Source organism: Oculina patagonica, chromosome 8 (genome assembly GCF_052425735.1).
Source record: "Oculina patagonica isolate OP01 chromosome 8, crgOcupat, whole genome shotgun sequence".
NCBI lineage: Eukaryota > Metazoa > Cnidaria > Anthozoa > Scleractinia > Oculinidae > Oculina > Oculina patagonica.
The window spans coordinates 11,270,092-11,284,566 of record NC_135765.1 but is presented as its reverse complement, the minus strand read 5'-3'; the positions used below and the strand labels follow the sequence as shown (position 1 = coordinate 11,284,566).

The 14,475-nt window shown below is 41.6% G+C and overlaps 2 protein-coding genes across 2 annotated transcripts in view; both read left to right on the top strand.

Moving 5' to 3' along the window:
- The first annotated feature begins 857 nt into the window (after positions 1-857).
- On the top strand, positions 858-4,841 carry LOC144663114 (uncharacterized). Its single transcript, XM_078524052.1, has 4 exons — positions 858-1,241; positions 1,459-1,582; positions 2,612-3,847; positions 4,319-4,841. Exons 1-4 carry the CDS (start codon positions 858-860, stop codon positions 4,324-4,326), a joined length of 1,752 nt encoding a protein of 583 aa, XP_078380178.1. The 3' UTR covers positions 4,327-4,841.
- An 8,124-nt stretch (positions 4,842-12,965) lies between these two features.
- LOC144662531 (uncharacterized) overlaps positions 12,966-14,475 on the top strand; it is a 68,827-nt gene continuing 67,317 nt past the window's right edge. Inside the window, exons 1-3 of the mRNA XM_078523357.1 lie at positions 12,966-13,146; positions 13,280-13,379; positions 14,297-14,322. The gene's annotated coding sequence lies outside the window, so the exon portion shown is untranslated. The remainder of the gene's footprint in view (positions 13,147-13,279; positions 13,380-14,296; positions 14,323-14,475) is intronic.

Genomic DNA, 14,475 nt, shown 5'->3' with positions numbered 1-14,475 from the left:
AGCTTGAATTCAAGTGTGATGAAGTTCCATTCCATGAACGCCTGCTTACCACCGAGGGTCTTAAACCGGACCCTGAAAAAGTAAGGGCGATCATTGAGATGCCACGCCCTGAGAATCGAGATGACATACTGCGGCTAAATCTGTCTGATGTCATGAAGCCACTCCGTGATCCTACCCATAAAGATGTGGTATGGTATTGGGATGACCTCCAAGAAAAGGCATGGAATGATGTCAACAATCTCATTGTATCTGCACCCATTTTGGCCCAGTGAAGTGCTTGAAATCCAGTGTAATAGCAGTCAGAGTGGTCTGGGCACAGCGCTCATGCAAAATGGGCACCCCATTGCGTACGCCAGTAGAGCCTTAACAGAAACTGAATCACGCTATGCGCAGATTGAGAAGGAGATGATGGCAATTGTTTTCTCAGTGGAGAAGTTCAATGATTACACGTTCGGCAGAAGGACTATCGTCCACACTAATCATAAGCCTCTTGAATCGATCGTCAAGAAGCCAATTCATCGTGATCCCAAGAGATTGCAAGGAATGATGATCCGTTTGCTGAAGTACGACTTAGAAATCCGTTTCGAGCGAGAGAACAAAATGTTTCTGGCGGACACTCTCTAGAGCGTATCTTCCATCATGTACACAAGTTGAGTCGGAATTTGAAACCATCAACATGATGAACTATTTGCCAATTTCTGAAGCGAGGCTCCTGTAGATCCAGCGTGAGACAGAGAAGGACGAGTCCCTTCAAGCTTTAAAGGCCATAATTCAGCGGGGCTGGCCTGAGAACAAAAGTGCCCTGCCACCTGTTGTCTCTCCGTATTTCAACACGAGAGACGAAATGTCCGTTCAAGATGGGCTTATTTTCAAGGGAGAGAGTGGTGGTCCCGAAAGATGCAAGTGGCGAACTACCTAAGAGAATTCACAACTCGCACCTGGGAGTTAATGGTTACCTAAGCAGAGCGCGCGAGTGTCTTTATTGGCCTGGTATGACAGGGGACATTAAGAATCACGTGTCAACCTGCGAAGCGTGTAGGGAATACGAGCGAAGCCAGACCAAGGAAACGCTCAAGAGTCACGAAACGCCAAGTCGGCCCTGGCAGTACGTTGCGGCTGACCTGTTTGAGCTAGAGGGAAAGAGCTATCTGATGACTTCTGACTACTTCAGTGATTTCTTCGAACTTGATCACTTCAGAAGCACATCGTCAAGAAGCTCAAAGCTCATTTTGCAAGGCACGGTATACCCGAACAGCTGGTCACCGACAACGGACCACAGGATACGTCTCGGGATTTCCTGAAATTCTCTAAAGAATGGGATTTTGAACATCGCACTAGTAGTCCACGTCACAGTCAGTCCAATGGCAAAGCAGAAAATGCCTTGAAGGAGGCAAAGAAGATCCTCGTGAAATGTAAGAAGTCTGGTTCTGATGCGTTTCTTTCCCTACTTTACCACAGGAATACACCGCCGACGGGAATTCAGATCAGCCGGCTCTGCGACTTCTAAATAGAAGGACAAGAAGTCTTCTACTCATGTCTGCTGGTCTACTAAAGCCGTCTGTAGCTGATGAAGATACAACCCGTACCAAGCTTCGCCTGCGCCAGCAACAGCAAGATCGTTACAGTCCGACCTCTATTAAGCGGCCACTTTCCAAAGTCCCGATTTATTTGTTAGTAAACTGCTGTATTTGATACCTCTATTTAACGGCCACCTCTATTAAGCAGCTGCGGCCACCTTTTTGCTGTCGCAAGTGTATTGTTTATATGGTTGTTTACCTCCATTAAGCGGCCAGCAAATTGTCTTTCCAAGCGAAATGCGTGGTGACAGATGATATTTAAATAAATCGCCCGTGAAATATCTTGAGCTAAAATTTTTAACAGACTAACCGTTGATGCAAAAAGGCCTAAGAAACTTGTCAACGATGTTTTGCATATTTTTCTGTACATTTCAACTACGTGCCCTCTGTGTTGAAGTTAGAGCTATGCATGGGCTGGAAATGCACTTGACATTTTGTTGCAATGAATTTTGGATTTATCTTTATATATGTTCACTTTTTAAAAGCATTTTGCTATATAGCGTCAATAAAATCATGTTTACTGCCATTCCTAACCAATTTATATTGTACCTCTTTTAAGCGGCCAACCTTTATTAAGCGGCCACTTTTCAAAGTCCCGAGAGTGGCCGCATAATAGAGGTCGGACTGTATTACAACAGAGGCGCCCGCGACCTAGATCCGTTGGAGAAGGGTGATTCTTACCAAGGCTCAGAAGGTAACAAATTAAGAGGAAACGACAGTGCACGGGGGTGAGAATTCACTTGTCCAGAAAACAGTTGTAAGGAATCTACTTGCCAACTTGATCCTATTCCTACGTGGCTTGTTAAACTCTCATTACTGAGATGGTAAACCTTTCTCTCCGTGAAGGAACTGTACCTGATCATTGGAAAACAGCCCTGGTCCGACCTCTGTTAAAGAAACTTGGTCTCGACCTGATATTTAAGAACTTCAGACCGGTAAGTAATTTGCCGTTTGTAGCCAAGTCTGCTGAAAAGGCAGTGATCTCCCAGTTGTCTACGCACTGTGCTACTAACGCTCCTCTCCCTGAGAATCAGTCATCGTATCGGGAACATCATTCCACGGAAACAGCTCTGTTAAAGGTCCAAATGACATTCTCCTCAGTGTGGATAGGCAGGAGGTTACGCTTCTTGTACTGATCGACCCTAGTGCCGCCTTTGACACCATTGACCATAGAATCCTCTCCAAGACCCTTGAAAAGGACTTTTGTGTCATTGGAGATGCACAGAAATGGCTAGCATCTTATTTATCTGAGAGAAAGCAGAGGATATTAATCAAGAACCATAAATCGGATGCATTCAACCTTGAGTCGGGAGTTCCGCAGGGAAGCTGTCTGGGACCTGCCCTGTTCTTACTCTTCGCGGCTGGATTATTCAAGATCATTGACAAACACCTACCCAACGCACACAGTTACGCCGACGACACCCAAATCTATCTGTCTTTCCGACCACACCCACCTGTGTCTCAGGATGCTGCGCTGGGGAGTATCGAGAACTGTGTTGCTGATGTCCGTGCCTGGATGCTTTCTAACCGCCGTCTGATCAATGACACCAAGACCGAGTTTGTAATCATTGGTTCCCGGCAACAATTGTCCAAGATTCATATCGACAAGATTACAGTTGGAGAGTCAACGATCGAACCTGTGAAGATGGTGCGCAACCTTGGAGCATGGTTTGATTCCCACATGTCAATGAATTCTCACATTGGGAAAGTGTGTAGTAAGGCATTCCGCAGTCTTTATAACATCCGGCAGATCAGGAAATTCCTTTCGGAGGAAACAACGAAGATTTTGGTGCATGCTTTCGTCACCTTACATCTCGACTACTGTAACTCACTACTCTATGGTCTCCCACAATACCAATATGACCGTCTACAAAGGGTTCTCAATGCCGCAGCACGTGTGGTCTGCTTGGTTCCTAAATTTGACCATATTACTCCCATCTTAAGTAGACTACACTGGCTTCCTGTTCGGTACCGGGTGACGTTTAAGATACTGCTACTGGTGTACAAGGCCCTTCATGCGAAAGCTCCGCCTTACATCTCTGGCCTTTTGAAGGCCAAGCCTGTTGGTCGGTACAACCTGCGTTCCGATGGCCATGATATGCTAGTTGTCCCCAAGACACTGCTGAAAACTTTTGGGGATAGAGCCTTTGCCAAGGCAGGCCCCTTCCTGTGGAATGAGCTTCCTGTTGACATTCGCAAAGCGTCATCAGTGGAGACTTTTAAAAGTCAATTGAAGACTTTCCTTTTTAAGAAAGCATTTTGCGTTTACCGTATTTTCTCAATTAAACGCCCCCGGCGTTTATTTCAAACTTGGCTTAATAAACCCGGCGTTTATTTGAAGCCAGCGTTTAATCGGGGTCCGGCGTTTATTAAAGGACTGCAATTTTCTGCCAATTTCTCAGATTGATTTATTGTTACCTATCTTTGAGACCAAGGGGCATTTTTTCAAGGCGGGACGATTTTTCTCTTCGTTCTTCCTCGAAAAACTGTCCCTGTATCCAAAGGTGATTATTACCCAAGGGTACATTATTACACTGTTATTACGGATTGAATAGTTTATATTGCAATCAAGATTTGTGGCAAACAGAATGTATTTACTTGTTAGCTTGACCTCAAATAAACGCCGGGACCTCGAACAAACGCCCCCGGCGTTTATTTAAAAACTAGAATTTTTTACCCGGCGTTTATACGAGGCCGGCGTTTAATCGGGGTCCGGCGTTTAATCGAGAAAATACGGTAAGCGTTTTAACTTTTCAATCACACTGTTTCTAGTTTGATTTGTATGTAGGTTCATTCTAATTTTTATATTTTTATATTATTTTTACATATAGTATACAGCGCTTTAGAATATTTATAGTTTTAGCGCTATATAAATGTATAAATTATTATTATTATTATATCATTGCATTGCAACGGTCTCAAGCTGTGCAAGCACATTTAGATGCGAGAGGCCATAAACACACGCGTTGAGTGACAAGGCCAAGCGAGAACACAATAGAGGTCCCATCAGTCGGTTTCCATTCAGTAGTCCCCACGATTCCAGAAGGTGCAGTTGGGAAGTAACTTCCCACGCTTCAGAAGGGATAGGCACTCAAAACAGTCAACAGTAAACTATTTATTTTTTCGGCGGAAAAAGGAACTACTTAACGGAACAAGCTGTTAACAGAGGGAATTTGGTAGAAAGGCTAACGGAAACAGGTTTTGCAGGGAATGCGAAAAGTAAGGAATCGATCGGAATCTAGCCTGGGAAAGACGTTCATAAGGGACGGGCCGTTATGTTTTTGGAAGCAGGGGGTATGAAAATATTGAAAAAAATTGTTTGAAGGGCCTAGAAAGACAAAATAAATGTTTGAAAACGCGATATGTATTTCAAAAACAAAAAAGTTTGCAGAGGTGCATAAACTAAAACAAGTTTGCGGAGGAAAATTTTTCATATTCCCCCCCCCCCCCCCCCCCCCTCAGAGAAAATAACGCTCCGTCACTAACCACAACAAGTAGCTGGATGCGTTCATTGGCAGGGCCGTAACTAGCAAGAGGCAAAACGAGGTATCTACCTCGTATAATTAGGGACGGACCATTATTTTTTTGGAGGGGGATGAAATATATTGAAAAACATTGTTTGCAGGGCCTGGAAAGACAAAATAAATTGTTTGCAAAAACGATATATATAACAAAAAATAGTAAGAATTTCGAAAAAAAATGTTTGCAGAGGTGCATAAACTAAAAAAAAAGTTTGCAGAGGAACACTTTTCTTTCCCCCCCCCCTCCAAGAAAATAATGGTCCGTCCCTTAAAATCTCCAGTAAACCAAGATTGTTTTTTTTTTTCTGAAGAAATATATACTTTATAAAAATGTTGAAAAAATCCGTTTCAGATCTTCTAGATTTCCCAATGTTTTTGGACTGATACCAAGTCGCAAGATCTTGCCTTAGGCTACACCTTAACTCTGGCTACGGCCATGATTAAACGGGAGCTATGGTTCATGCGAGTATAGACCACGACAATGACGGAGCCTACAGGAGCCTGCAAGGAGCAAGCCAGAAAACGTGAGAAATTGTTGCGACTTTCCCGATAATCCGAATCCCCCGAATTTGGAAATGCCAATTCGAACATTTGGGTCAAAATTTGTGACAAACTCGACGAGGACAAGAAAGAGATCCCAAGTTGGGGGGGGGGGGGGGTACTCAAAAACGTTTTATAGGGAAAGATCAGCCCTAAGGTCCGTACCTTACCCTTATTAGTACCACTGGACAGAGAATGCATCCCTTTATTGAAAAGGGCACCCTTTCAAATACGAAAATGGCATGACAAAGACAGGAAGTTTTCTAGACTTATCGTTTTCTTTTAGCACTCGAAATATTTTAATTGACATGAAGGCCCTTTTTATACCTAAATGACAGATTACCCTACCCTTCCATATAAGTAAACTTGTGAAATCCCTACACTCTTACATACCATTCTGGCGGAGCCTCCCCTTATGGGCCGTTATACGGACTAACCCCAGGAAGTGAATTTACAAGCTGACGCGTGTGCCCAATTTCGCACCCAATTTTTCCTCCGATTCGCTGATGAATTCTCGATTTTAGTTAAAAATAAAAACGATTTAAAAGAGGACACGGGGAAAATGAGATCGATTTGGTAAGTATTTGATCAGCAGCGATTTGCTAAAGCAAATGCATAAGAAAAACCAAGAAAGATTTAATACTGCTCGACGTTTCGGAGTCATCGTGACTCCATTATCAAGAGACTTGTACAGCATGCAAATAAGGAACGCTACAAAATAAGCATAAAACAATGAACGGCCTAAACAAACACCTAGCGGGTATGGAATCCGTTTGCACGTTAAGTGTTGGCATACGCATGCGAATGTACAACATTTCTTTCACGAGTTAATCTGCCTTGATCTTTGCAGTTGAGATCAAGGCAAGCTTCGAGGAAGCATACTGGAACCTTGAACGGCATCTATCAAACAAGAATTTACGGGAACTAGCAGCCGCAACGTTACGATCTGTTGCGCTAGAATATATTAATAGGAGTGGCCTCAATCCTCAAAAAGCCCTTGTGTAAGCTATTGAAGATCTGAAAAAACGCGATGACATCGTTGTCACAAAACCGGATAAAGGTCCGGGGTTGTTGTTATGGACATATCAAAATATCTTCGCCTACTATCTGATGCGTCGATAAACGATACCAGGAAATTCCGATTCGTCGACTCGGAGAGACCGAAAACCAGAGAACGACCTCCTAAGTACTACCACCCTCTTCTCCAGAAAGAAAAGGAGCTGGAAACTCTCCTTCGAAAGATTCTACCGAAACCCATTGCCGACGCTCTACGCCCTAAAGGGTCCAGACTCGCACACTTATATGGCTTGCCGAAAACGCATAAAGAACAGTTGGCCGTGCGGCCAATATAATCTGCTACTAACACCTACAATTATTCGCTAGCGAAATGGCTTGACGACAATCTAAAACCCCTGTCGTGTAATCAATATACAGTGACAGACACATTCCGCTTTGCTGATGAAGTACGAGGGTTCGAGATCAAGAACGGAGAGATTTTAGTTTCGTATGACGTCACCTCATTGTTTACAAATGTACCCTAAGACGAAACAAAACTGATCTTGGCTGAAAAAGCCTTTGCCCAGGACTGGTTCAACGAAATGCACAGCTTGAGCCTCTCTAAAACGATCTCCTTTGATCTACTCCCCAGTGACAAATCATGATATTTTGGCTAACCTCGTCCATTAATTGTAAAATATTCTGCATTAGCCTGGAGATTTCGGAAAACTTTATTTGCCATTCTAATCAGTTCCAGCTTTTTGTTGTGGGCTATTCCTCTTGCGTTGTTTCCGCAATCTTTTGAAGGAAATGTGTTATGCAAAAACGTGTAAAAATGTAATTGTTCCTTATTTTGTCGTGTAAGTTATTTGCTTGTCATGCAAATCGCTGGCGTGTACGCTTTTCATCCCTAGTTTGGTCACAGGGTGCCCATACAAGCAATGTGTGACCGTTTGTATGTTCAAAATGTAAAGAAATGTATGGGGATTTCGAAACGTGTAATCATCGTAAAGATTGCGAGTAATGTCTATATAAAGCTCAAAAAGGTAAAATTATTTCAGTTGTAGTATTTTGTCGTCCCTGCTTCTCAAAAGGACGGATTAAAGGTCTACGTTTATTTTTGAGCTCAAATATAAGCCTTACTCGCAGTATTTTTATGATTTAAGGCCGTCTCGAAATCCCCAAACGTTTTGATATTTCTGTGTGTCACTGCGGTCCGCCGCAGAGAAAACGTGTATGTTCTAATAAGCAGAAAATAACAGACACACTGATGTAGGAAGGACAGCAGGGCAACTTAAAAGGCAAAAGGGCAAGAAAATTCTGCAAGACTTGCAAAAAATACACAGTATTATTAAATTCTGAACCTCGAATATTGCATTTCTAGCTTTCTGATTGGTTCACTGAATCCCGGTTATTAGCTCGTATACCTATGTTTGACCTTATATGGCAAATGAGTGCGGCAAGTGCTGCTCAGTGTACGCTCAGTGTAAAATTTTTCTGCGGGAAGCGACAGCAGTTCCATCAAAAAAATGGTTTTAAACAGCAAATTTGGCGAGCTTTATGAACAAGAAATTATTAGCGGTGCCTACAAAAACCACAGAAATGCCATGGTAAATTTAACTACGCAAAAAAAAAGGATAGATGTGAAAAGTTTAATTAATAGTAATTTTAAACGCACAACAAGAGCGAGTGAATAAAGTAGAAAAACAGCAAATAATTTACGAAAGAACGGCAAACTGACACAGTTTCATTCAGTGTACGTCATAAAAACTAGGCTCAGCCCTTCAGTAAAGTTTGTTACCTTTCAATCTTGGTTTTGTCCTTTTATACTTCAATGAAACCTGTTCCACTTTGAGCTCAATTCGCTTCAAATAATATAGCAGTCTTGATGACAGACGTGGAGCCGTAAAGAAGTACAATGTAAACACTTGCTTCGTTCGACTTGCACAAGACTTTTGCTTCGGATCTTCCAGTTAATCTTAACTGTTGTCACAATTTCCAGGATATTTAGACGACTTTAGAGGGGATTGTTCGAGGAAAATCTTGGGAAGAAAACTCTCTCGCTCGCTCTCCTCCTATGTTTCATTCAACTCAAGAAGTGGACACCGCGCCAAAAATTTTCGCGCCTCTTCATACTATCACTTCGTTTACATCAAAATGAAATGTCCAGTCGATTTAAACTTGAGAAGAATTTAATAAAACAATTATTCCATTCGCCCTTGTTGGATACGAGTCGTTATAGCCAACTCGGCGCTTCGCGCCTCGTTGGCTATTTACCACCTCGCATCCAACGCGGGCTCATGGAATAATTGTTAAATACTCACTGAAATATGTATGAAAAAATGCTGTCGAACCTCCCTTTGAGACCATCGCATGCATTAGCGATGAGACTTCCAAAATTTCAAACAGTCGTTTTTTCTCTAAAGTCGTTGAAAAGAGCGCTTATCGATTGGCTGGGATAAATTTTGCGAACGCGCTCGGTCTTCGAGCGAGAGGTCTGGAGCCCATGTCAAAACTGTGAGTGAGACTGGGGAAAGAAGCTAAAAGATACGCCGTTTTTTTCTCGCCTTGCATGCCCTGCGGGTGTGCGAGGCTCGCACGAGGCTCGATTGGCTGGGATAAATTTTGCAAACGCGCTCGGTCTTCGAGCGAGAGGTCTGGAGCCCATGTCAAAACTGTGAGTGAGACTGGGGAAAGAAGCTAAAAGATACGCCGTTTTTTTCTCGCCTTGCATGCCCTGCGGGCGTGCGAGGCTCGCACGAGGCTCGATTGGCTGGGATAAATTTTGCGAACGCGCTCGGTCTTCGAGCGAGAGGTCTGGAGCCCATGTCAAAACTGTGAGTGAGACTGGGGAAAGATGCTAAAAGATACGTCTTTTTATTCTTGCCTCGCATGCCCTGCGGGCGTGCGAAGCTCGCGAGACAATCGGGGCTTTGCGCCTTCGATAAGTGCTCTTTTCAACGACTTAAGAGAAGAAACGACTGTTTCACAGACTACCACTTTTGGGGCTGCATGAGAGTTGGAAAGTTTCTTAATTATAAAGCGGCGATAACAAAAGATTATGTTCTCCATTAGCAATACGATGTGTGATTACATACGATGTTCGCTGTTACGATCAGTGAAAATAGAGTTTATTTGGATTCGTCAAAAAAGCTTGTCTTCGCATCTTTCTTGGCTTTTTAACATTGTTTTCACCCACCAAAAAATGTAGATGTTTTAAATAAGTTTTAAGTACTCTTATATAAAAGAGTCTGGACAAAGTGACCGGCGTTTTCAAAAGAAAATAAAACATTTTTAGTAGGTCGCAAACAGGGGTGTTCCTAGGCAATTTTTAGCAGTACGCACAAAGTCAGTAAGAGATGAAGTTAGCACTGTATACACCAGCTTTTAGGGCGGTTTTGATTTTTTGCATTCTGAACTTTAAAGGCTTTGTCAAATCAAGACATAAACTCTAAACTTTACCTTAACTTGGCTCAACCAAAAAAAAAACAAAATTGTCTATATATTATTTCATAGTAATATCACATTGGAGCATGCTCACATGTTTTCAGAAAATGTCCGTTTATTTCTTCACTTTCATAGGCATCGCATTCGGTAAATGTTTTCCGTAAGGCAATTAACTATATGCAGACCTGATACGAAGTTTCGATAATTACAATTCAAAAGCTAACCTTCTGGCCCCAGTTGTTTGAAAGCTGGATAACGCTATCCACCGAATAAATCACTATCCAATGGATAGCGCAGTATATCTTTCTAACACTCGTCCACTGGATAGCGAATTATCCGGTGGATAGCGTTACCCAGCTACCGATCAACGGGTCTGTTCTTTTTAGCGCAACTGATGAAACGCCCGTATTACAATGTCAGGGTCGATCGGATTGTTTCTATAAGCATGCATAAGCGCCAGAGCAGAGAGCCTCTCAGTTCTCATAGTTGAGTGCATGTAGGTCTTGACTCTTCTCATGATGCTAAATGGTCGCTCTAGTGGACACTGGCATAGTAAGAAGGCTCGTTTGGGGAAAATAGTATATTGAACTTCGGCCAGTCAGAATTACTTTGACGCAGATAGATATTAGAGACTGCCGTATTATTGCAATGCAACTGCTGCAAACCAAAAAAGGGAAAAAAAGGAAAAAGAAAACGTTGACAAATGAAAGATTTAACTGACAGAAAAAATATAAATATTTATAATAGAAGTTACACAAATTTTCATCTATATTAAGATCTATTAAATGTTAAAAAATCTGGGAAATTCTGGTACGCAATTGCGTACTCGCGTAAAGGCAGGTACGCCCCCTGGCAAATATATTCACTGAATCGAGGCACTCTTAACGTTAACTGTGAGAAAACAATTCATAAATAAGCTGAACAAAATTCAGTTAATAACATAAACTGAATTGGCAACATTTTTATAGTTTTTCCGGTTCTGAGAAAGAAGACTATCATGTGGTTTAAGTACACGTGCACATTTGCTAAATGTAATCAAACGCGTGAGACTTAGCCTGCATGGCTGGCGGGATTTTGCGCGCGAGTGCTCCGCCACTGAAAACAAAGCTCTCGCGCGCAAAATCCCGCCAGCTACAGCTAGCTACGGACGCCAGGACGCGTCAGACTCGGGTTGTTTCAGAGTTTTAGCAGTTTTAGAGTGATCAGTAGCGTTCTGCTCCTAAGTTCAGTAGTGCTGTCTCGACCAAAGCCTCGACAAGTAACAAAGGAAAAGTTTTAGTGTAATACTAAACGACAGGAATTCATTGTCTAGAAAAATGTTAACTACTGACATAGCTTGGACTAAATTCGCCATTGCTGATATTCAGATATATGAAACCCAAATTCAGCGAACCCTACAATTTAGCGTTTTTGTTATTTTTCCGAGAAAAGTCAAGGACCTTCTGCAAAATACTTAAACGGTCCATTCGGATCACTCGCGCAAAATGATATCTGAATTGCTAAACGACGTCAGCGAATTGAAGAGAACTGATCGAGTGTCACGCTTTCGAAAATTCATTTTTAGAATTACCAAATAATAGGAAATTAACGATACATGTTATTAACGCGAATTTCAAAAATTCGCGTTAATTTTTTTGATGTAAACACGTTTACTATAAGCATTTAACCAAAACTTGTCTTAAATTCACGTTAATTTTATTACGCGTAAATTTTGTTCGCGTTGTTAAAATGCTTCGTTATATTCCTATTATAATACACTTAAAACTCATGTACGTGTGTAAGACTATAATTGATTGTTAGGTATGCTTCAGGTTAATATGGTATACGCCCATTTACCAAGTGAGATTTCTACCTATTCTTTAATTTCATCAGGTCATATGTTATTCACATACCGTAGAATTCCGGTTATAAGCCCTGGACTTATACAACTTCGTAAGGGGTTTTCGGTGGGCTTATAAGTGGAGTGGCTTATATCCGGGAGGGCTTATAAGCGGAGTGAAAAAACGTTTCGAAACGAACCACGGGAGTGTTGATGGAAATACGTTTTTTAGTTAAAAACGCATAATAAAGCAACATTTAGCCCTATTTAGTACTGTCGTCCGGTAGAGGGGGGCTTATATCCGGGGGGGGGGGGGGCTTTCAATCGGATGTATTTTTTTGTTTCCAGGATGATGGGCCTATAACTGGGGGGGCTTATAAGCGGGGGGGGGGCTTATAAACGGAATTTTACGGTATTTGTGTATATAACTGAACAGGAAATAAACAAGAAATTTCCTCGGCATGTTGCACTGATTCGTTTTTCTTATTTTTTAACATTTGTAAGATTATTCTGATCTGACTCGTCAAAACAAAGCCAAAAACTTCAGGGAGTCTTTCTCAAATGAGATTGCCATATGCGCCAGTGCGCGGTTCGCGTAGCTCGTGCGTGACTTGTACAAACACGTCGTGCGTGGTTTGTACAAACACGTCACGCTGGACTTGTCACGCTATATATAGATGCACAAATATGAACGTTATTGACGTTTTGTTGCCTTACACTTCGTTTTAGCCAGTGAACAATCTTCTTGGTGGCGGAGAAAGGGAAATGAACAGGCCGCGGAATGTCAGGGATCAATTAGTACCCTACCCTACCCTGTTTTTCTGCTATCCCCACCCTCCCCACACCTACTCTTCTCGGTCGCTGGCCTTTCTCTTCAATCCCCGACCTGTAATGCTGCCTCTTTTCGAAAGAAAAGGTGTAGATATACATGTAGTTTCACATCAAAAGACTTTAATTTCTATATCTAACGCCACACATTAATTTAAAATGTTGAGTACCAAAGACTGTCGAGTTTATCTATTACATTACGTGGCGTGACATATGGAGTTGTTTCGTCGCATTGAAACCGGATAAGTTCTTTTGATCTCGTGATCAACAGCAAATCTAAATTTGCAGTAAACACCCTCGGTTTGATCGGGAGTGGCTTTTCAGTGTTCCAGCGAACGTAAAACAGATTGCTGAAGTTTCAGAAGTCCTTAACGGAAGAAAAATTTTACAAGAAACATTTACGTTACTGACAACAAAGGTAAGAGAAAGAACAAGGAATTATTTACTTCGCGTGACTTGTACGCCTTGTCTACACGACATGTTTGATGAATGTTTCTTTGCACGAACATTATTTCCAGCTCAATCTAACGAAAGTTGTTCGTTTTCTACAGCAACGCATCCGCTTCTGAGGTCTACAATTGTACCTTCTTGGTGACTGCGATTAAAAGAAAACGTTTCCAATCGAAGGGAAATTTTACATTCAGCAAAAAGGTTAGGAAGATGCGTGTATTAAATTATAAATTATGAAACGTAATCACAATTGTGTGGCATCGCAAGGCAAATTAAAGAAAATGTTATCTGTGATTGAAATTATTTGCTGTGGATAAATTGTATTTGATTTCATAATTTATGGATCTTAAAGTAGCAGTGACTTATCATAGGCATAGACAGCAAGAAAATCTTATTAACTAGTCTGAAAGCGGAAGTGTAAACGACAGAGAGAAGTCATGCATATTGAAAGTGAAACAGAGATTCCAAGCGTTCTCAAAGCGGAAATGCTTTCTGAAGTAGAAAGAATCGCTTCGTGGTGGGAGCTGTTGATTTGGCGAGTAATATGCCAAGCTTGATCAAACCTTAATCTAGATTTGAGAAATGCTACTTAATCGATCGTCTTCGTGCGTGTCCACAGATAAAGGCACTAGGTATACAGTATTTCAGCAATCTACCGCATCAAATATCATGGAATTCTGTGTAATGATTACACTGTGAGAAAGAGCGAAGAAGTGTTAATTTCCCTGCCAATGTTTTATGTAACTATTATCTGCAGCCCCGCCAACGCTAAGTTAATGACCAGTTGTCTGTTATATTGTTGTGTAGGTTTTAATAATTATTAATAGCAAATTTTTCATGTTTCATTGAAACAAGACCGAATAGACTTCAAGGAAAACTCAAGCTGTTTAATGAGCAAACTTAGTTAATGAATTTCACAGAGCATGTTACTGACACAATTTACACGTAAAAAAACCTGGAATTAGCGATGCTGGCTATCATGTTTATTTTAACCCCCATCACCCCCCCCCCCCCCCCCCACTTCTCAGTCCTTCAGCTTGTGTTTTGTTTTGTTACTATGTCGGACTACTCACCTTGGTTTTTGTTCAATACTAAGTTTATTTTTTTTGTAATGACAGGCAACTTTCAGGGGAAATAACATAAGGTAAGCAGAATTAAAAAATATATTTACCATTTCCCTCCCTGCTGCAAGGTGTTTGACGATGTCTCACACTGAGTGTTGTTCATTTCAGAAAGGATCATTAGCCACTTTGCTCCTGGGACACAGTTCCATTTTTGAGTGATTTTTCAGGAGAAA

Excerpts from the sequence above, each read along its gene's own strand:
- LOC144663114 (XM_078524052.1), top strand. The coding sequence starts at position 858 with ATGGGCTTATTTTCAAGGGAGAGAGTGGTGGTCCCGAAAGATGCAAGT. Across the intron at positions 1,242-1,458 it reads AGCTCATTTTGCAAGGCACG|GAATACACCGCCGACGGGAA; the intron begins GTATACCCGAAC and ends ACTTTACCACAG. Across the intron at positions 1,583-2,611 it reads AGCTGATGAAGATACAACCC|TCATCGTATCGGGAACATCA; the intron begins GTACCAAGCTTC and ends CCTGAGAATCAG.